General features: G+C 38.3%; 1 protein-coding gene across 5 annotated transcripts in view; it reads left to right on the top strand.

Moving 5' to 3' along the window:
* The window catches only part of ARAP2 (ArfGAP with RhoGAP domain, ankyrin repeat and PH domain 2), a 200,308-nt gene that overhangs the window by 80,623 nt on the left and 96,245 nt on the right, over positions 1 to 23,440 (top strand). For all 5 annotated transcript variants that reach the window (XM_061164524.1, XM_061164525.1, XM_061164526.1 and 2 more), the window contains 6 exons: positions 5,146 to 5,261; positions 9,059 to 9,258; positions 15,680 to 15,765; positions 16,538 to 16,720; positions 19,044 to 19,218; positions 19,697 to 19,831. In XM_061164524.1, the coding sequence (XP_061020507.1) occupies positions 5,146 to 5,261; positions 9,059 to 9,258; positions 15,680 to 15,765; positions 16,538 to 16,720; positions 19,044 to 19,218; positions 19,697 to 19,831 (895 nt within the window). The remainder of the gene's footprint in view (positions 1 to 5,145; positions 5,262 to 9,058; positions 9,259 to 15,679; positions 15,766 to 16,537; positions 16,721 to 19,043; positions 19,219 to 19,696; positions 19,832 to 23,440) is intronic.

The raw sequence follows: 23,440 nt of genomic DNA, 5'->3' as shown, positions 1-23,440 counted from the left end.
TAATGATAATTGTGGCATTGAGGTTTTAACTACATTCACTTGATTAAACATTCTCAAATCCGGGTATAACAAGAGATTCATTCCCCCAGTGTAATGTCCCCCTGTGTCTGGTATGGGAATGAAATTCTAATAGAATTTAAATAGACACCACAGGGCTCTGGCTTGCGTGTGGTGCAGGAGGCAGCAGCAGGGTGGAGGTGGTGGCCTCAAATTCTCTGGGTTCTATATCTGGCCAAACTCTGCATCTGGCGTTTGCCCGGAAGTCTGGTGCCAATGTCACACAATGCCACATCTGTTTTCCACAAATGTCTAGGCACTGAGTTCTTAAATTCCTGGCAGGGAAACCTGGCATCCATATTTCCAAAAATAGGTTTGAGATTTCAGAAAATTTGGGGTTAATAAACCCTTCTTTAATTTTTCTGTTTAGGAATGAAACCATTATTTTGCTCTTTCACTTTGCAGTTTTAAAAGGTAGCTCGAGCCAGGCTCTGTTACTAGAAATTTGTACAAATAACCCATTTCTCTGTCTTGGTAAACATTTGTCACTTATTCTAACCTGAATGTTGAATATGGAATCATTGGTTTGAATACTTCCAGTCACTGTATTCTTATTGAAGACAAATTCCGTATTCAGAACCTTCAAATGAGAGGACTGTCTGGATGTATTAGACTCTCAACTCGTATTTCTTCATTCAATTCTTATAGCAGTGCTATAAAAGGTAGATAATACTGTCTTTTCGTAAATGAGGAAATTGAGGTCTGCACAAATTAAAGAACTTGCCAGTAGTCATAGAGCCAGTAAATGGATCCACCAGGATTCTACCCTGTTCTGACTCCTGGTGCTCACAATGTCATTACTACCCCTGCACCATCAGACCTGTTCTGCCAAGCATAGCCATTCACGCTCTTTGGGATCATACATTGTGTGACAGCAAATTAACTGTAAAATATAGCTTCCTCCAGAGTCTGTTTTTAGCTTTGTGCTTTCCATAACAACGTATTTCTACCTATGGAATTTCTATGCTATTGTTTTTTCACTACAGTGTATAGGATTTTAAAGGTTGAAGTTTGGCATGTTCCTGACTCATCCCTATATTTCATAGTGCTGACAATCAGACTGTAGTTAATGGGTAATTTATTTTTAATTTTTGTGAAAGTTTAACATTCACATTTCATTCCATATTTTAAAATTTATATACATCTGATGGTTATTTTTAAGCATGCATTTTCTTGTAATTAACTTTTTAATAGGTAATTTGTTCAGTTGGTTTCAAATTCAAGAGGAATAATATAACGGTAATAATAATAGCTAACTGGGACTAGATGATAGCACTGACTGCACCAGGCATTTGTCTACGCACTTGTTATGCGTATGTAATTTAATCCTCATACCGTGATGCAGTAGGTGGTACTGGTAGCCCTGATTTGCAGACAAGTGAGCTGAAGCAAGCGAGGTACACCTGATCAGCCTGGTCTGGACTTTGTTGTTTGATTAGTCAAGTGTCACCTCCTTTGGGAAGAAGATGAACTCAACACTCTCTTTCTTGAATCGGATTCAGTGCTTACCCTACAGACGTGAATTATTCTTTTATTGCACATGTTGCAGTTCTCTCTCATTTCTCCTTAGACTGTAAGCTTCCCCAAGTACCCCATCTCATGCTTTTGAGCAGGCCCACCACTTAGCCTAATTTCTGGCTGTCGTGAGGTACCTACTCAACACAGTTTTCCCGGGACATATTTTCTCATTTTAAAAATGGCTGTATCTTCTCTCCATTCTTCACAGAATTGTTAGGAAAATCATATCAGAGTTCATAGCTGTTTGTAAGCTTCAGAGCACTAAGCAAATAAGTATTAAATCAATTACGGAGTGTGTGTGCTTAATGAATACCAGTGCTTTTACATCCTTTGGATATTAGCAAAAGGATTGGCATGCAGGACACATAGGTTCTTGACAATCCAATGTGTCACTGTATTCTGACCATCCCATTTCTAGCCAGTAGTTTTAATAACTTCAAGTGCTTTTTTCTTAATCTGATTGCATGTTTTTTTTTTTTTTTTTGCTCTGCTGAAGGCCTAGAGAAATGTTTATATCCTGATATTTAGATGATGTAGACTTGTACTGTTTAGATTCTACAACTGGTTATGCTGTCTAATTCAGTGTTTCTTAATACTTGTTACATATGAAAATCATAAGGTGGTAGTTTTGTTTTGTTTTTTACCTGAAAATGATCAGGCTTTGTCTTCTGATTCTTGGGATCAGAATCTCAGAGTGGAGGGAGGGAGAATTCAACACAGGTAATTTTGATGAGGCTCTAGGAATGAGATATATTCTAAATATGTTCTAAAGGGTATGTGACAAGATGGCTTAATGTCACCACAAATATTTTTTTAATAAGAAATGCAGTCATTTCATTTTAATAGCTCTCGAGAGCACTGACATTTATTTTGTTACTCTGCTGTACATTTTACAGACCATTTGTGCCGGTGAGTTCAGTGGGTACTCTAATTACTCAAAACCATATGGCCTTGGCAGGCAGCTGATAAATGGATTACAGTTTCTTTCCAGGCTGAAAAATCATCTTTGCCTTGCTTGGGATAAATTTGGGGCCTTGAGCTAAACCTCACTTATTTTATTTTTTAACAGAAATTGCCTCTTTATATGTAGATATTTCACGACTTGCTTGTAGAAATGAGGCACCATCTCTTTAGGCTGAAGCCTTGATGAGTCTCATCAGTTTCTATCCAGGGCTGTCAGTCAGTCTTAGCATCTGTTGGTCTGAGTGTATATTTCGGCCCTTAGTAACACAGCACTTGCAGGCCAGGCCCCCATCAGAGAATAATAATCAGAGTAGTCTGTTAGCCAGCTATTGGTAGAATTGCATCATGCAAAATTGTTTGAGGAGATGTAGCCTATTTTATTCTAGAGGTACCCCCCTTTGATATGGGTCATCAGAAAGCTGTTTCTCTAAAGTGTCTTACCTTGCTAGCCCCACTCTATTTCCTCATTTATAAAAGAGGGTTTGAGTTTCCAATCACTTAAACATTGAAAGTTGGTCCAACACTTGCATTATCCAGCAGGAACATTGGTGTGGATAATTGAGAATTTGTTTTCTGTAATAATTATAAGTTAATTATTTTAAGTAAATAAGTTCTAGCATACTATACCGGATCTAGCATTGAGGGCTGTGGGCACAACGGTATGCGGCGGGAGAGTGTTCATAGTATGCTAGATACTAACAACTGTGCTGACATACTATGCTAGAACTTATTAAAATGGAGCATGTTGGAAAAGTTTGGCTTCCCTCCTGCATATATATCACTTAAGTACTGATTTTTGTTAGGTGGGCTTACAATACAAAATGGAAGTATGTCACCTTCTTCTAAGTATTTCACAACACCTAGCATGTCCCTGCATCTTTTACATTACTGATTCAATTCCTGGTTTGTTTCTCCCAACATAAGGAGCCATTTGTTCTTTCATCAGAAAAAATCGTATTCAGTTTACAAATGAGTCATTTCCTCATTCTAACTAAAAATGGGTACATTTTTAAAAACATGAAGCAAAACTTCTCTGCATTTTGTGAATGGAAGCCCTTTATGAGTTTAGAAAATTTGTTGCATTGTTGTTTTATTCCACTTATTTTATCAGCCAGGAATGCATTAGTGTCTCTAATGACGAAAAACTGAAGGATAGCGTAAATAGATTAGGGACTTGTTTGTTTTAACAAATCTCTTGCTGAGGCCATCAGGGAACAAGATTTTCCTATTTTTTTCCCCTCACTTTGACATCCTTACAGTACAAGAATTTGTCCTCAGGCTTTTCATCTCAAGGATGCTTACATTCTAAAATGGCTTTGTTATTTCCCAAGAAGATGGAAAGGGGTGAAAAGTCTTTTCTTCCAAGATTTGTCTCTCCCCCTTGCCCCCCAGGCTGGAAATTACTTATATTTTATTGACCAAAACTATGACATATGGCCCCTCCTAGCTGCAAGGGAGATAGGAAAATGGTACTTTTACTTTTAGCTTGTACAACAGGCGAGACAAAGAGAAGGCAGCTCCTGAGGTGTTTCTTTCACAGTCTCTGCTGAAAGGGTCCTTCCTGAAAGTGGGCCAATAGTTTTTGCAGTTATCTTTAGTATGGATACTTTTTCCTAGTCATTTTAATTTAGGAATTCAGAGCACATTTAATCTGAACCTATTGACAGAGATAATTCATTTTTTGATAATTATATTTTTAAGGTGTGAGATGGTTTGATAAATCAAATTCCAAAACCCTTATGGCTAGATAATATATTACAGACTTTAATGCTTTTAGATGGTAGACTGTGTACCTTTTTGAACACTCTCTAATGTTGGTGGGACAAGCTGAACGTAGTGGCTGCAGGTGTTGAACAAATGGCATTTTTCATACGAAAATAGCATTTGAGGAGCTTTTTAAGAGTCTAATTGAAGGAAGAAGAAACTAATAAAATTTTAGAAATGAGATAAAATTTTAAAGCAAGTAATTCTTTTCTTTGAGAGCAAAGGAGGACGGTAGTGTGATAGAGCAGAGGTAATGCCACACAGCGGAGAGAGCCAGGCATCAGGCAGCCTGGGCTTCCGTCCTTTTCTACCACATACAGCCGTCTCCTCTCCATGTTACTCTGCCTCTTTGAGTCTTGGTTTTCCCTTCTTCTTGTCTAAATAGTGATTATACCAACCTCACAGTGTCATCTGACTCCCCCACCTAGAAAATGGGAAGGGTTAGTTTCCTGTTAGTTCCTTTTACTAAATGGCTGAAGGTGAAAAAGTGCCTAACTGTTAAAAGCAAGCCATGTGTAGCTCAAGATCTATGTCCTAGTTAACTTATATACTATGTGCAAAAAAGCTTTGCTTTATTAGTAGCCTCTCAAGCTTCAAATGCTATCATGTTATCATGTATCTAAAGTATATATATATCATGTATATAAAATAAGATATATATATTTTATATATCATGTCTATGAAATAAAACCACTCTCAATCCATGTTTAATGAATTGCTTAATTCCATATTTACATGTTGTAGTAAAATGTAATGAGATTTATTAAATGTTAGAGAAGAGAATTTTATTTTCAAGATCCATATTTTCATTTCTTTATGATTTTTTGTTTTTCTCCAAACTAGGATTTTAAGAGTGGACTTGGTATTACCATAATCCCTATGAATGTAGCAAATGTAAAACAAGTGGACCGAACTGTAAAACAGTCTTTTGAAATAATCACTCCCTATAGGAGTTTTAGGTAAGTTATATTTAAATATTTTTTGTTTGTACTATTACAGTAAAGCTTGGGTGACCCATTGTTACATTGCCAGTCGTGATTTGACTTCTTATAGGACACAGTAAAATTACGTTCTTACTTTTTCATATTGTGTCATTTATTAGCCAGTGTGTAAAAATTTACCAATAGGCACCAAAGATGCTCAGTAGCACTGATTGTTAGATACACATCAAAACTACCACAAGGTACCACCTTGCACGAAGCAGAATGGCCATCATTAAGAAGGCTACAAATAACGTGTTGGAGTGAGTGTGGAGAAAAGGGAACTCTTCTACACTTTTGGTGTATGTATAAATTAATGCAGCCACTATGGAAAAGATTATGGAGGGTTCCTTAAAAAACTAAAAATAGAGATACCATATGATCCTACAGAATTACTCCGGGGCATATATTCAGAGAAAACTCTAATTCAAAAAGATGTATGCACCCCAGTGTTCACTGCAGTGTTATTTAGAATAGCCAAGACATGGAAGCAACCTAAATATCCATCAACAGATGAACAGATAAAGAAGATATGGTGTGTATATATGTATATACAAGAAAGACAAATACCATATAGCATCTCTTCTATGTAGAATTGTAAAAAAAATATAAATGATCTTATTTACAAAACAGAAATAGATTCACAGAAAAGACTTATGGGAAAACATCCCCACCAAAGTGGAAATAAATTAGGAATTTGGGATTAACATATACACACCATTATATATAAAATGGGTAACAATAAGCCCCTACTATATAGCACATGGAACTATATTCAATATTTTGTACTAACCCTACAATGGGAAACAATATGAACATATATATGAAATGAATCACTTTGCTATAGACCTGAAATAGAAAAAGTTGCATTTTTACTTTTTCAGATCATGTAATTTGTTAGCCAGTATATAAAAACACTTTGCAAAAGTGACTTGACTAATCATACAACCTGCAAAGATACTAATTTCTTGAGATTTAATAGTTTCTTTTCATAATATCTTTTTTCTTAGAAGACTTGATGATTTTTGGTTCACAAATATATGAAAAATTGTTGTGAGGGAATAAAATAAAAATAGATATACCATTGTCTTTAAGCTGTATTTTTATTTTGCCTTTTTTTTCAGCCTAATCAAATACAATCTCTCCTTTAAGATTAATCCCTAATTACGGTTGCTCAGTGATTTTTTAAAAGGAATTCCAGCTTAAACTGTTGCCGAATTTAATGACTCATAGCACTTATTGATCAAATATCTTAGCATTTTGATATATATCTTGTATTATGGTCCTCTACTAATTACTTTATTATGACAGTGAAACAGAAAACTTAATGTATGTTCTGAGTATGTGTTAATAATCTATAGTAACTTCATTGCTTTAGAGGGGCATAAGTCATATCTGTCGAGTTCAACCACGTTAATTTGTCACAAATAATCAACATACCACAAAGTAACATGTGGGTTAGAGGCAATTATCACAGGGTTTTGAAGGTCTAGCAATTAATTACTTTGTGATTTCAAAAATGCTATTAATACCAAATGTAGTACCCATATTATCTGTTAAAATATGTCTACTGGTTGGAATTTTGAAAAAGAATAACAAGCTTTCTTTTCATAAAGGAAATTCAAGTCTTAACTGAAAATATAGACATTGTCTAAGCTGTTTTTACTTAAAATGCTTTGTATTATGTCAAACTTGCACCGTTTGTCCTCATACCAACCAATTCTCCAACTCCCCGTACACCCACTGGGTGTCCTATACCTTCCCGGAGGGAGACTCAGACCCACGGGTTTCAGGGCTCAGTCCCGGAAGACTGTCCTCGGGTTACTCTCAGCCCAGCCGAGCTCACACTGGGGTGCTCATTACCCTCTCTCCCCCAGATTTGATCATTTGCTGAAATGTCTCAGAGAACTCAGGAGAAGAGTTCCAGTAGTATTACCTGCTTATGATAAAAAACGCAGCTCAGGAGTGGCCAAATGGGAGAGCTTTGGGGGGCACGGTTCAGGGGGTTTGTGGCAGGAGCTCCGAAGCGCTCTCTGGATGCAGCGCCCTCCTGGCCCCTCCGTGTGTTCATCAGCCTCGGAGTTCTGCAAGCCCTGTTGTCTGGGGGATTTTACGGAGGTTTCATTTCATCGGCGAGACTGATGAAACCCAGGGTGTGTGCGCGTGCTCAGTCATGTCTGACTCCTTGCAGCTCACCAGGCTGCTCAGTCCGTGGGCTTTTCCAGGCAAGAATACTGATGTGGGTTGCCGTTCCCTCCTCCAGGGGATCTTCCCAACCCGGGCGTCGAACCCTCATGTTCTGTGTCGCCTGCATTAGCAGTCGGATTCTTTACCCCTCGTGCCACCTGGGAAGCCCTGAAACCCTGGGCCGTTGACGATTCAGTCAGTTACCAGCCTGTCTCACCTTCCCAGGGGCTTCCGGGTGGCACCAGGGGTAAAGAATCCACCTGCCAATACAGGGGACCCAGGTTTGATCCCTGAGTTGGGAAGATCGCCTGGAGGAGGAAGCAGCAGCCTGCTCCAGTATTCTTGCCTGAGAAATTTCATGGACGGAGGAGCCTGGTGGGCTGCAGCAGCGAAGAGTCAAACATGATCAAGCACCGCAGTTCTCCCCTTCCCAGAGGTCAAGGGATAGGAAAGTTCCAGCTCTCTAGTCCCATCGTGGTCTTCTGCTGACCAGCTCCCATGCTGAAGCTGTCTAGCCTCCAGTCGGAAGCTGTCCATTAGCATATAAAGGGTTTTTGCCACTCAGGGGATTCCAAGGATCTGAGAAACTATACACCTGGAACCAGGGACAGGGACCAACCTATTTTCCATTGTACCCCATGGGCTCTGACCATCTCTGACTTCTCTATAGAGAAGCAGGAAAGAAACCACTAAAGGATTTATAGATGTTATAGTGATAATGAAACATGGAGTGATTAAAAACATATAATCCATGGAGGCCACTCAATTTCTCTATAGATTATGTAGGATATATTAGTCCTCTATTATGTTCATTGTATCTCAAAACATTTTCATCTTCAGAACAGAAAATTGTAGTGGGAAGCATCATTCTATGGGTCACTGACTGAGTCTGGGGCACTGTGTGTAGTACATTTTCTGGTTTATTATAAGTACTCTGTAAATATTTCTTGAAGGAGTGAACTGATGTTTTAATGTTTTATTCTTTCACTCAGGTACTCCATAAGCACCAAGAATTGGAATAAATAGGAATGAGGCTAAAAATGAGTTAGCATTCTGTTAGAATACTAATCACTTAAAACTTTTTTGATTTCTCAGTTTCTGAAAGCCATCTGGATATTCTTCCAATTAAAAAAAATCCATTTTTAAGACAAAAAAAATCAAATTTCTGGTGGGTGTTTTTGATAACTTATTTTCAGACTGTGGCATATTTTCTTGGCAAAATAATCCACTTAGTCCTGAAACTCTGCCAGTCTCTCATTGATTATGATGTAACCACTGCTTAGAAAACATGGCCTCACTTTTAAGCTTTTGACCTAACAAGGTGATTTTTATATCCTGGTCAGAAAAATGTGTATGTTAATTTTGGCTCAAGATAGGTAAACAAAGTCATAAGCAACGTGGAAAGTTAAAGGAAAAAAATAGATTTCTCAATGAGATGGTTTTTAACAGAAAAGGCTCTGCAATGGCCTGGAAGGCATATTTTTCAGCTGCTGTCTCCTTTGTGAGTGAAATGAATATACAAACTGAACATACTGCTTAATTGGCCTTTACAAGGGAGATCGATAATGCAGAAACATTAATTGTTTCAGCTTTACCGCTGAGTCTGAAAAAGAGAAACAAGAGTGGATTGACGCCGTGCAGCAATCAATAGCAGAAACTCTCTCTGATTATGAAGTAGCCGAGAAGATTTGGTACAATGAGGCCAACAGGAGCTGCGCAGATTGCAAAGCCCCAGATCCCGACTGGGCCTCCATCAATCTCTGCGTTGTCATCTGCAAGAAGTGTGCAGGTAATTAGTGATAAGTTACGCTCATCGCTGTTTGGTGGCAGATCGGCACCGAATGCTCTTTAGTCTCGTATATACTGTGTCCCTGCTAATGGCTATGAAGAATAAAAGCAGAGAAAGCTTATTGCATTTAAATCAAATTGAGAAATATCATTCTATACTTCTCTTATGCATGGCTTAGAGATAAAAATTGATTTAAAGCATGTAATCATTTTTTGTGTGTGTGCCTACTGGACATGTATGGATTTTTAAAAGACAATACTGAAATTTTCAGATTTGGGATGAATGTGTTTCAGAACGCACCCTGAACACACTCACTGTTTGTAGGACTTGTCCCTTTTCCCAAATCATATTTTGTAAGACGCATTTTTCACATTTCAAGGCTGCTCTGCTTTCTAATCTTGTTACGCAAGATCTGTTCTATCTTATAATGAGAATTATTATATAGAAGCATTTTCCAGGCATATTGAAGTTTATGAAAGTAACCAATGTTGTGACTTGTTTTCTCCTTGTGACCTTAAACCTTACGGACTATTTGACATCTCATATTTGGGAGGTAAGGCAACTGTCCAAGTGAGTGAAGGGAATGGACCCCAGCGTAGGTATGTGACTGTGGAGGTCTTGGAGAAATTAGCTACAACCTAAACTTTCCTCAGCTCTTCGGCTCTACCAGGTACTGTGCTGGTCCTGGGAGTTAAAGAAATCTATAAGATATGACATATCCTGCAAAAATATATAGTCATTTTAATAGAGTATGATAAGGATAGCAATAGAGTTGAGCACAGGTTTCATTGAGAGAATGCAGAGGGAGAGCTTCTATCTCAAACAGCAAAGACAGGCCAGCTACTTCAGACCCTTCAGAGCCTTCCAGAGCTCTGAGGTAGGAGTCCTCACAAGCTGATCAGCTACATCAGTAGCCACCAAAAAGCCTCAGTTAATCCTCCTTGACTTTGCATTTTCTCCCAACCTCTTCTTTCCAGTCTCATTGGAAGAGAGAGTGTCTGTTCAAGGCTGTTCTGTCTTCTTATGTTCCCTTTCTCTCCTCTCTTCTCTGAGTCCTTACCCCATCACTTATTCACTCTCTAAGTACAGTAGGCCTTTGACAGTCACGGGTTCCAGATCAAAAGTAAGTGGAAAAAAATTCCAAAAAGTAAAATTTGAATTTGCATGTACCTGCAATTGTTACTTAGCATTTATATTGTATTGTGTATTTTAAGTAATTTAGAGATGATTTAAAGTATTGAATATAATTGAGAATGTGTATAAGTTATTTGCAGATACTATGGCCATATTATACAAGGGACTTGAGCATACTTGCTTTTTGGTGTCTGTGGAGAGTTCTGGTATTAATCCTCTGAGATACTGAGGGACAGCCATATTCAACTATGGTTTATTTGATTCAGCATATAAATTTGCATAATTCTGTTCTATTAACACCAGATCTCTGAAAACTTACTATTCCCTTAGATATAATTCTCTGTTCCTTTTTCCTTTCATAGAGAAGATACTTTCAAGAGTAATAGTTTATGCAGGTTTTCATTTCTTTAACTTTCTAGTATATCATCAGTTCAGTTCAGTTCAGTTGCTCAGTCATGTCCGACTCTTTGCAACCCCATGAACCACAGCACACCAGGTCTCCCTGTCCATCACCAACTCCCAGAGTCCACCCCAACCCATGTTCATCGAGTCAGTGATGCCATCCAACCATCTCATCCTCTGTCGTCCCCTTCTCCTCCTGTCCTCAATCTTTCCCAGCATCAGGGTCCTTTCAAATGAGTCAGCTCTTCACATCAGGTGGCCAAAGTATTGGAATTTCAGCGTCAACTTCAGTCCTTCCACTGAACACCCAGGATTGATTTCCTTTTAGAATGGACTGGTTGGATCTCCTTGCAGTCCAAGGGACTCTCAAGAGTCTTCTCCAACACCACAGTTCAAAAGCATCAATTCTTCGGTGTTTAGCTTTCTTTATAGTCCAACTCTCACATCCATACATGACCACTGGAAAAACCATAGCCTTGAGTAGACAGACCTTTGTTGGCAAAGTAATGTCTCTGCTTTTTAATATGCTGTCTAGGCTGGTCATAGCTTTTCTTCCAAGGAGTAAGCGTCTTTTAATTTCATGGCTGCAATCACCATCTGCAGTGATTTTGGAGCCCAGAATAATAAAGTCAGCTACTGTTTCCACTGTTTCCCCATCTATTTGCCATGAAGTGATGGGACCGAATGCCATGATCTTAGTTTTCTGAATGTTGAGCTTTAAGCCAACTTTTTCACTCTCCTCTTTTGTTTTCATCAAGAGGCTCTTTCGTTCTTCCTCACTTTCTGCCATAAGGGTGGTGTCATCTTCCTGTCTGAGGTTATTGATATTTCTCTCGGCAATCATCAGCATCCTGTAATCAGTCTTCATCTACCTCACCTCCAATAAAAACATCTCACCACATTTACAGTATATTTTACCTCTCGGCTTCCGTGCGGTCAGTTCCTGTCTTCATTGCACTCTCTGGAGTATTTGACACTCTTGACCAGTCTACCTCTCAGTGACTCCCCGTCCTTCCTCAATTTCCAGCAGGCCGTTTTCTCTTAGTATGCTCTTGTTATCCTGCTTATCCTTTGCCTGCTCCTAAAACATGTGTGCTGCCTTGGGTTGTATCCTCAGATCTCTTTCATTCTGATATTCCTGAGTGATGTTATTTATCATTTGAATCCCACAGTCTTTTTAAGCAGGTGTTTCTTACTCTGTTGGAAACCATACTCCTGTATCTCCTGCTAGGGTCTCCACTTGGGTTTGCTCAAGATACCTCAAAATGAACATGATAGTACGGAGTTCTCATTGCTTCCCAGCTCACTACATTAAACTGAATATTTTCCTGTATTACAAATCTTGATCAGAAGTGATCCACTCTGCCCTTCACTCAAGCCTAAAACCTGAGAGTCCCTCTTGACCCTTCCCCTTTCCTTAAAGCCCGCCAGATTCCATCCCGGTTTCACCTTCTAAGTATCTCTAAATCTGTTCTCCACTTCACTTCTTTTTCCGGCTGCCTCAACTCAGAACCTTAGGCTACTCCAGCATCCTTTCTTCCTGCCTGCCTTTGAGCTTTACTGCTTTTGGCATTGCCTTTTTGTAGTCTCTGTAAATGCAAACGTATGCCAGGTCTTGTCATGGGAATTCTAGGGCATGGTGCTCTGAGTAATTTTTTTCTCAGAGAAGGGAGGAAAGGAACCTACCTAATGTACAGAGAAGAATGAACTTTCTCATGATCATTAGGCAGAAGATCCTTAAGACCAAAGATGATGATTTGTGTTCTTTTCTCCTTCTCAGCTTAGAAAGAGTCTGACATAGGCCTGGATGCCCAGTAAAGTCTGAATGATGATTTATACAGCAGAATTAAATTGATGATCCTAGAATGCTGGGCTGTTACTCTCTTCCAGGTATAATCATAGAATAAAGAATTCACTTTAGATTTCTTAAGTATGCATTCATTAGCTAGTATGTTGCTAGTCATTTTTTTAAGAGTAAGGGATGATATCTGTATTCAAATATATGTAATTTACACAGACCCATTATAAAGAGTTTTCAGTGACTTACAATTTCTAGTCAGTTACCAAACAATGAAAAAATTATATATGTATACACATACATACATGTACACACATAAACACAAATACATGGATACATACTTTTAAAGGGCTTCGTGGTAGCTTGGCTGGTAAAGAATCTTGCCTGCAATGCAGGAGACCCCAGTTCAATTCCAGGGTCAGGAAGATCCCCTGGAAAAGGGATAGGTTACCCACTCCATTATTCATGGGCTTCCCTCGTGGCTCAGATGGTAAAGAATTCACCTGAAGTGGGGAAACTGGGTGTGATCTCTAGGTTGGGAAGATACCCTTAAGAAGAGCATGGCAACCCACTCCAGTATTCTTGCCTGGAGAATCCCCATGGACAAAGGAGCTTGGTGGGCTATAGTCCGTGGGTCACTAAGAGTTGAACACGGCTGAGCAGGTGATTTCCATAATCTTTCTTATTGTTGGTTCTGATTTCTGTTTGATTACTACCACTACTGTGGTATAAAAAAGTAGATAATAGTTTAAGTTGAAGAGAGAGATTAATGCAGCCATACATATATTTATTGTTGTTGTTCTATTGCCAAATTGTGTCCAAATCTTTGTGACCCCATGGATGGCAGCACTTCAGGGTTCCCTGTCCTTTACTATATCCTGGAGTTTGCTCAAACTCATGTCCATTAAGTTGGTGATGCTATCCAACCATGTTATCCTCTGTTCCCCCCTTCTTCTGGCTTTCAGTCTTTCCCAGCATCACGGTATTTCCCAATGAGTCAGCTCTTCGCATCAGGTGGCCAAAGTATTGGAGCTTCAGCTTCAGCATCAGTCCTTCCAGTGACTGTTCAGGGTTGATTTCCTTTAGGATGGACTGGTTTGATTCTCCTCTCGAGTCTTCTCCAGCAGCATAACTCAAAGGCATCAATCCTTTGGTGCTCAGCCTTCTTTTTGGTCAGACTCTCACATCGGTACATGACCACTGGAAAAACCATAGCTTTGACTATATGGACCTTTGTTGGCAAAGTGATATCTTGGTTTTTAATACACTGTCTAGGTTTGCCATAGTTTTTCTTCCAAGGAGCAAGTGTCTTCATGGCTGCAGTCACCATCTGCAGTGATTTGAAGCCGAAGAAAATAAAGTCTCTCACTGTTCCCATTTTTTTCCCCATCTATTTGCCATGAAGTGATGGGATTGGATGCCATGATCTTAGTTTTCTGAATATTCAGTTTTAAGCCATCTTTTTCACTCTCCTCTTTCACCTTCATCAAGAAGCTCTTTAGTTCCTCTTCACTTTCTGCCATTAGGGTGGTGTCATCTGCATATCTGAAGTTACTGATATTTCTCGTGGCAATCTTGATTTCACCTTGAGCTTCATCCAGCCTGGCATTTCGCATGATGTACTCTGCATATAAGTTAAATAAGCAGGGTGACAATACGCAGCCATGACGTACTCCTTTCCCAATTTGGAACCAGTCTGTTGTTCCATGTCTGATTCTAACTGTTGCTGCTTGACCTGTACACAGGTTTCTCAGAAGGCAGGTAATGTGGTCTGGTGTTCCCATCTGTTGAAGAATTTTCCACAGTTTGTTGTGATCGACACAGTCAAAGGCTTTAGTGTATTCCTTGAAGCAGATGTTTTCCTGGAATTCCCTTGCTTTCTTTGTGATTCAGTGAATATTCATAGTTTGATCTCTGGCTCCTCTGCCTTTTCTGAATCCAGCTTGTTTATCTGGAAGTTCTTGGTTCATGTATTGCTGAAGCCTAGCTTGAAGGATTTTGAGCATAACCTTGCTAACATGTGAAATGAGCACAACTGTATGGTAGTTTGAACATTCTTTGGCACTGCCCTTCTTTGGAATTGGAATGAAAACTGACTTTTCCAGTTGTGGCCACTACTGATTTTCTGGCATAGTAAGTGCAGCATTTTAACAGCGTCATCTTTTAGGATTTTAAGTAGCTTAGCTGAAATTCGGTCACCTCCAATAGCTTTGTTCGTAGTAATACTTCCTAAGGCCCCCTTGACTTTACACTCCAGGATGTCTGGCTCTAGGTGAGTGACCACACCATCGTGGTTATCTGGGTTATTAAGACCTTTTTTTGTATGTAGCTCGTCTGTGTATTCTTGCCACCTCTTCTTAGTTTCTCTGCTTTCTGTTAGATCCTTACTGTTTCTGTCTTTTATTGTGTCCATTCTTTCATGAAATGTTCCCTTGATGTCTCCAATTTTCTAGAGATTTGTAGTCTTTCCCATTTTCTTGTTTTCTTTTATTTCTTTGTATTGTTCATTTAAGAAGGCTTTCTGCCAATCTCTCCTCGTTACTCTCTGGAGCTCTCCATTCAGTGGGGTATATCTTTCTGTTTCTCCATTGCCTTTAGCTTCTATTCTTTTCTCTGCTATTGTAAAGCCTCCTTAGAAAACCACTTGGCCTTCTTGCATTTCTCTTTGGCAGGTTTTGGTCGTTGGCTCCTATACAGTGTTACAAACCTCAGTCTATAATTCTTCAGGCACTCTGTCTACCAGATCTAATCCCTTGAATCTATTCTTTATCTCTACTGTGTAATCATAAAGGATTTGATTTATACCTGAATGGTCTTGTGGTTTTCCCCACTTTCTTCGATTTAAGTCTGAATTTTGCAATAAGGAGTGGATGATCTGAGCCATAGTCAGTTCCAGGTCTTGTTTTTGCTTCTCCATCTTTGGTTGCAAAGAATATAATCAATCTGATTTTGGTGTTGACCATCTGGTGATGTCCGTGTGTTTTAATGTTAATGCAGATTGCCATGTATATATACATACATACTTTTTATGGTAAAATACATGTACATAGAAATGCAAAGAGAATTACTTTTTTTTTTGGTCTACAGGGCAACATAGATCTTTAGGACCAAAAGATTCCAAGGTTAGAAGTCTGAAAATGGATGCCAGCATTTGGAGCAATGAGCTCATTGAGGTGAGTCTGACTTGACTGTGGTGTGATCAGCCAGAATCTGGGAGGAAATGTGCATTTGTTGGCGGGATGAGGTTACTTTGGGATCTCTCTGATCAAGATCTCGGCACAGTATAAAAAATGACTTATCACCTGTTGTATAGTGGTAACTTTCTACCTAAACTTTCAGAATGCTTCCTAAATGAGGTGGTTATTTTAAAAATAAAAATAAAAAATGCAAGGAGCTCTAATGGTAATAACTACTTTAAAAGGCTTGGCAGCTCTTTTTAAAGCCAGAACTTATTCTCTTTCTTTTTAACCCAGCATGGATAAAATAACAGAACGGTGAATGAAAACATTTGGCAAAATTGACTATTCTTATCTCGGCCACACTCTGTCATTAACTGCAATCTTGTCTAACTTGCTGTCTCCCGCATCTATTCTGTGCTCGGGCGTCGGTAACACTCTCAACCATATTAGCCCACCTACTCAGCCATTTTAAATGAATCTGTCTCAGTGCAAGCTAGCTTCAAAAAGTAATAATGCTTTTGCTGCAATTTGTGTTGCTTGCCGTTTCTTTTCTAGTTACTCTTTTACCATTATTAAGAGCAGCTAGGCTGTTTAAATAGAAATATTGTCTGCTTTCACACTCCGTCTTCCAGAAAAAATTAGGTCTTTTTTGTATTTTTGCATATTTTACACTAAGCTGTGCTTTAATTTGTCACGTGACTCAGTTTTCTGCAGATTCAAAGATGTTGTTTGAATTGATACGTTTTGTAATTCTTTGATAATTCAGCTTTTTATTGTCATTGGAAACAAAAGAGCTAATGACTTTTGGGCTGGTAATCTTCAAAAAGATGAAGAATTACACATGGACTCTTCGGTAGAAAGGAGAAAAAATTTTATCACTCAGAAGTACAAAGAAGGAAGATTCAGAAAAACCCTTTTGGCGTCTCTTACCAAGGAAGAATTAAATAAGGTAACCAATGAAATGTAACAAAAGACATGGATGTTAAGGTCTTTTTAAGCGTGTGCCAAGGGTTTTGAAAAAAAGTTAAAAAAATATTTTGCTGTTTCATAAAATTGTTTAATTTTATTTCCTTTTGTAACATTGCACCTTAGATCTTTTACCTTCATTTCACTTGAGGATTCGTTATCAAGGGCAAGTAAACTTTTCCTCCCTCACTGAAGTTTCTATCTGATGTACACCCACCCCAATTAAAGCTTGAACAACTTTCCCCATATTAGGGACAGGATACTGAACATGGTAACTTCAGCTGTGCACTGCTGACTTGGTGTCAGCAAAATGGACTTCATTTGTTAGTTTATTGTTACTGACAGCGCCATTGATTGCACGTGGCCTTTGCTGAGTGATTCTGGGTCTTCTTGTGACCATTCTATATTGCCCTTTTAGCAAAGAATTTGTTTAATATCTTGCCCTCCTTTAAAAAAAAAAATCAACTGCTTCAATTTCTTGTGTGTCAGAAGGTTCTTCTATGTATAGATATTTAAAACATATACTTTTATATGCCTAGGGTATGCTTTCTTGGTTCTCAGATCTTTAGAATGCATTCAGTGTCAATGCTTATTGGATAAGCACTCCCAACTACATAGCATTATGCTGAAAATTTTGGAAAATGAAGATCTTTTCAATTCTTCTCTAGAAATGATAAGATTTATACAGTTGTTTTATATTTCTCTTCTATTGGTTTAGTTCCCATAAATTAGGTTCTTGCTTCTTTATACATCTTTGGTATTAGTAAAGCGAGGCCACCAATGGATTTTGAAGCAAGGATGTACAATAAATGCAGGATGTGGAATCTATACTTAAGGTAGGGGAGAGTCAGAGAGATGGGACAGAGGTAGGCAATCATATATAGGTTATTACTCAGTCATTTAGTTTTGTTCAGGGTGATAGTTTCATAGATGCTAATTTCTATGAAAATAACAGACCCATTTATACAAGACATGCATGAAATAATGATAACAGGGTATAACCAAGGGTTATAATTAATCTAGTTCTATGCACCGGAGGCCCATAAAAGATAAGTACATAAATAATAAGTTGTGGATTTGGGGAAGTAACTGGCAAGATTGGAGAACTAGGGCATATTTTCCCCCCAGTGGATTCTCTCTTTTTGATAATGACAGGAATCTTGTCAGAGGGTAAATACTAATGACCCCAAAGGAGGTTTTTTCTGCCACACCATATAGATACCCTGAGCTAAGATATTAGATAAGCTTGGCTTTAATTACTAGCTGTTTCTTTCTTCTTCAAGATATGTAGGGATGTCTGTCTGTTAGGGTTTACTACCACATTGGGCTGCTTAAAAATGGTACTCTTAACATCAGCAAATAATTTTTAAAAATTACTTTATTGAGGAGATACTGCTTAAAAATTGGCTCTGTGGGTGTCTTCATTGGAAAACTGTATATTTAGGTCCTCTACCCATTTTTTAAATTGGATTGTCTCTTTCTAATTGAGTTGCGTGTGTTATCTGTATATTCTGGTTGCTAACCCTCATGCAGTATGTGGTTTGACTATATCTTCCCTTGTGCTGTGGGTTTTACCGTCTCATTTTGTTGATTGTTTTGCTATGCAGAAACTTTTTAGTTTGCTGTAATTCCACTTAATTGATTTTTGCTTTTGATACTTGTGCTTTTGATATCATATCCAAAAAATCATTGCCACGACTGATGTCTTCCCTGGTCGCTCAGCAGTAAAGAATCCACCTGCAAAACAAGTGCTGCAGGAGACGTGGGTTTGATCCCTGGGTTGGGAAGATTCCCTGGAGGAAGGCATGGCAACCCACTCCAGTATTCTTGCCTGGCAAATCTCATGGACAGAGGAGCCTGGTGGGCTACAGTCCATAGGGTTGCAAAGAGTTGGACACGACTGAAGCGACTTAGCGTGCATGCAGAAACATTCATGCAAACAAAATATTTAGTGGATACTTTGTTACTGCATTTGAAGTATATTGAAGTTTCTGAGCATTGCCATTATCGTAGTATGTAAAATACAGAAAATATCTTCCATGGCAGATATAATGGATTTGAAGATTTGGAACATCACCGCAGTAAAACAATGAATAGACACTTGGTAATCTTCTGTTGAAATTTAAATTCGTGTAAACCAGGCCTTTGTTACCTGTTGGTTAGTTCAAGGCGTAATAATTATTAGATTTCTTTGTTGAAAAGAAATATAGACTTCATCTCATAAATGAATTGGCAGACTTTCTTAAATTTTAATTGCTAGAATTGTATCTTCTTCACTTAGAGTTGTATTTTCTTTTATCGACCAGGCTCTGTGTGCCGCTGTGGTGAAACCAGATGTTCTGGAAACAATGGCTTTGCTGTTCAGTGGGGCAGATGTCATGTGCGCGACAGGTGATCCTGACCACAGCACCCCCTATCTGCTGGCCAAGAAGGCAGGGCAGAGTCTGCAGATGGAATTTCTCTACCATAACAAATTCTCAGGTTAGGCCCTCTCATGCCTCCATTAACCTGATCTCTCCTGATAGATCCTTAAAAGGACTGGAGCTCAAATCTGTAAATTTCTCAAATCAGAAACACTATTAGGATGAAAAGAAAATGTAATTATCAGAAAGATGGAAAATGCTTCTTAAGACCCATGTTTTAGTTCCTTTCAAGGAAAAGTTTAGGAAATCAATCTTTTATTTGCCTTTAATCATCTAAATGGAAGATTAAAATAGTTAATCCCATGTAATCATTTTCACTAAAATTAAATCCAGTTTTCATGTATGAATAATAAACACAACCAAAGTGCTTATTTGCAAATTTTATGCAAAGCAAAATAAATGTTTCTGTATCTTTATTCTGCAGTATATTTGAAGTAGTTTTTCTTCTACCTCAGAACTCACCAACATATTCATAAGCCAAGGGAAAATTGTTTACATTTCAGATTTCAGATGTGGTATTTCTATAATTTTTCTAGATTTCCCTCAACATGACACATATTCTGAAGGTGGATTAAATCAAGAGTCCTCCCAGTCTACGTTCCTCTGTGACTTTTTGTATCAGGCTCCTGCTGGTGCTTCTAAACTCTCTTCAGAAAAAAAACTGCTTGAAGGTACCTTCTCTGCTCCTTTTAGATTTTGTCATGATAAAATTTTATTTCATTATCAAAACAATTAGGTTTAAGTTTTGATATTTTTCCCCGTGAGATGTTAGATTCGATCTTGCAGTAGAGAAATATTTATTTTTTGAGGATTTATAAATGCTTCCAGGCACAGATATTATTTCATGCACTGCAGCAAAGATTTACTACTGGTTTGGAATGCTGAGTGAATTCTCAGCAGAATTCTCTGACATCTACCTCAGAGACAACCAATTCTGCTTCAGGATTTAAGAGTTATTCCAAAGAAATGTGAAACTCAGCCCCTTCCCTTCGGGACAGACCCCCCAGCTGGGGAGATAATATAGATAAATGTCAACATGTAGGATGAACGGACAAGTCTTTGGTTTGTATTCTGTCAGCATACTAAGTGGTGTCAAGTAGTTGAGTTTGTTCTGATTGTAATTATGCGTGTCTATGTAAGTAAAATAAAGCTTAAGCATGGTTTCCAAGAAATGATGTGAATTAATTGATTTAACAACCTGTTGTAGGTTTGTGGCATTGATCTTAGCAGGATCATAGTAGGTGAAATCTATCCATTTCACTCCTTGTGTCAGGCATGTGCTGGGCATTAGGAAAACAAAAATGAGTAAGACACAGGCTAATGTTATATACATTCAAACTAATATTAGAAATGTAGGCAGGAAAAATATAATGCTCTCTGTCTTACTAGAACAGAAAGAATTTAAGAGAGATTAAGTTATGCAGGCCAATTGATGGTGGACTTCAGAGACTCGGAGGACAGGTATTAATTCCCTAGTGGTAAAATCCAAGCATATTACTTGATCAGAGGAATAATAGGATGAAAAACTCACTTTAAAGTGTTAATCCTGATCTTCTTACATTTGAAAAGATTATTTCAATTACAGGCTTTATTTGTTCAAAAAAGAAAATTATAACCTTTAGCAGAATTATACTGGGATAAACTATACTTTATTAGTTTTTTGGCCTTTCCTAGTGGCTCAGTAGTAAAGAATCTGCCTACCAATGTAGGAGACATGGGTTCGATCCCTGGGTTGGGAAGATTCGCTGGAGAAGGAAATGGCAACCCACTCCAGTATTCTTGCTTGGGAAATCCCATGGATGGAGGACTCTGGCGGGCCACAGTCCATGGAGTCGCAAAGAGTCAGACAGAACTTAGTAACTAAACAACAACAAAAACCTATAAACAGTAGTTCGCCTTTAGTGAGCATGTACTATGTGTAAGGCATTGCTTTAGGCTTTTTCTATATGTTCATTTTAATTATTATAAAAGCTCTGCAGGATAGTTGATGTTATGCTGGTTTCACATGAACAGTGGAGGAACTCAGCATGAAGCGGAGTTTTGCATTTGATTTCTGTTATAATTGTTACTGGATGACTTTGGCTTCGGTCAGGGTGATGACCAGCTGACACTAGATGGCAGAGCATCTTTATTCTTTGAGTTTAGGTTTTTTTTTTTTGTTCTTTCAGCAAATTTATTTTCATGTCTTACTTTTCTCAATGTGACCAATAATAAATGATGAATTTTAGAGATTTTCTCATCTTCCCATTGCTCCTTATCAGTATTTAATACTTATATAGTTGAATGTTGAGTGATCAAGAGGGAAGAAGTACCAGAACAATCTGTGAAATGATGATAGCAATTATTAAAATAATTGAGTAACAGGGCAATTAGTGTACTTTTAAAGAAGTGTACAAGTTTTCTAGAATGTTTCTTCTAAATTGCAGGATATATTAATCTACCCTTCTAACCACTTATACAAAGATGAAATAGGAAGGAAATCTGAAATACGAGCTTTTCTTCCTAAAGCTTCTCAATATATCATAAGTATTCTGCAGGCTAAAAATAAGCTTTTAGCTATTTTTTGACAACTCTGGTTATAATATTTATAAACTTATCAATTTGTTTTACTGTTTTCTTGAAATATATTGCTTTTCTTAATCACTTAAGAACTGAATTGATGTTTCAAATTTGTAACTAAATCAGTTTTTCCTTTTATAAAAGATAAGTTCACTAATGGATTTTGTTGTTGAAATTTATTTCAAAAAACAGAAACCAGTGCATTCTCCATATTTGTAATTTAATTAGGGATGTTTTCTCATTTTGGAGCATTCTGTTTTAAGTGATATATACTTTGACGATGGAGCACACAGAAATTATTTCATTGGATAACAATCTAATAATCTAACAGCAAGGTATTCTTTGATAGTCTTCATTTCTTCCATCCAATATGTCAGCAAGGTCTGTCATTTTAACTCAGAATAGACCATGAATCAGTTGGCTGCTCTCCATCTTCACTAACTGCATCTGAACCTCAGTCACCATCGTGTCCTGCCTGGGCTGTAATATCCTCTGCCCCAGCCCATATCTATTTACTGGTTAACATCTCCCCTGGCTGCCCTCCAAAGCATTCCCCCAAACAGACATAGTGATTGTTGAGAATGTAGATCAGACCATGCATTTCCATTGTTCAGGTACAGTTAGTGGCTTCCCATGACAGGATATAACCCTTTTCCTTATCTGACCTAAAAGACCTTCTCCTGCTTTCCCCTCTTCATCTTACATCCTTCCTTCCTATCCTACCTGCCTGGCCACACTGGTTTCCTGTCTGTTCCTGCAACGTGCCCGCTCCAGACCTTTGCAGTTACTGTTCACTTTGCAAAGAGCACACTTTCCTCAGCCTGGCTGCCTCTCACCTCTAGGGGGTCACTTCCGGGCCACGTGGTCGGGGAGACCTCCGTGGCAGCCTCCTAACATGTGGGCCCACTGCTGGTTCTTCTCGCTCATAGCGTGCTGCTCGCTTCCACTGTGGCTCTCGTTGCGTGAACTGGATCCTTGTGTGATCTATTTCTCCCTCCTTCTGGAGTGAAAGCTCACTGAGGCCTCAGCATTCTCTGGTTTATTCAGCAGCATCAAATCTCTGGTATCTAATACAGCGTCCACACATAACGAGTCATGTGCAAATATTTGTTGAATAAATGGGCATTACTCTAACCACATTACTGCCAGTGTAAAAGCACAGATGACTTTATATATACATAATAAAATTTTTATTGAAGTATAGTTTCTATATGGTATTGTTTAAGGTTTACAGGTGTATGATACAGCAATTCACAATTTTTAAAGATTAAACTCTATTTATAATTATTAGTTACTATTTTTTCACCTGCATATAAAAATATATAAGTGCTGACACAAAACACATTTTGTTTGGGAAGAGCCTACTTAAAAACATAGAAGAAAAAGTTGAATTAACAAGAAGCAGAGAGTTTTGGTGGGTTTTTTTTTTTTTTTCTTTTCTCTTTCCATCAAGATTCTGCAGCAGTGGTACTCCTGTTGAGCACCAGCTTTATGGAAAAATTGAATTATTTGGAAAGATTTAGAGATTAAAGTGTGGTTGTCACCTTTGCCTCGGAACAGCAAGCATCTGGACTGCATCACTCCATCAGGGTTTGTCAGGATGGCCACAGAGCAGACTGATTAAAAACAAAGAAAAAAAGTCTCAAGGAATAAAATGCATGCAAGTCCTTCAGAGAGTTACAGAGGCTTCAAATTGTCAGTTCAGATTTTCAGGATTTGAA

Source organism: Dama dama, chromosome 17 (assembly GCF_033118175.1).
Source record: "Dama dama isolate Ldn47 chromosome 17, ASM3311817v1, whole genome shotgun sequence".
Taxonomy (NCBI): Eukaryota; Metazoa; Chordata; class Mammalia; order Artiodactyla; family Cervidae; genus Dama; species Dama dama.
The sequence above is the reverse complement of the archived record's forward strand: the minus strand, read 5'-3'. Positions and strand labels throughout refer to the sequence as shown.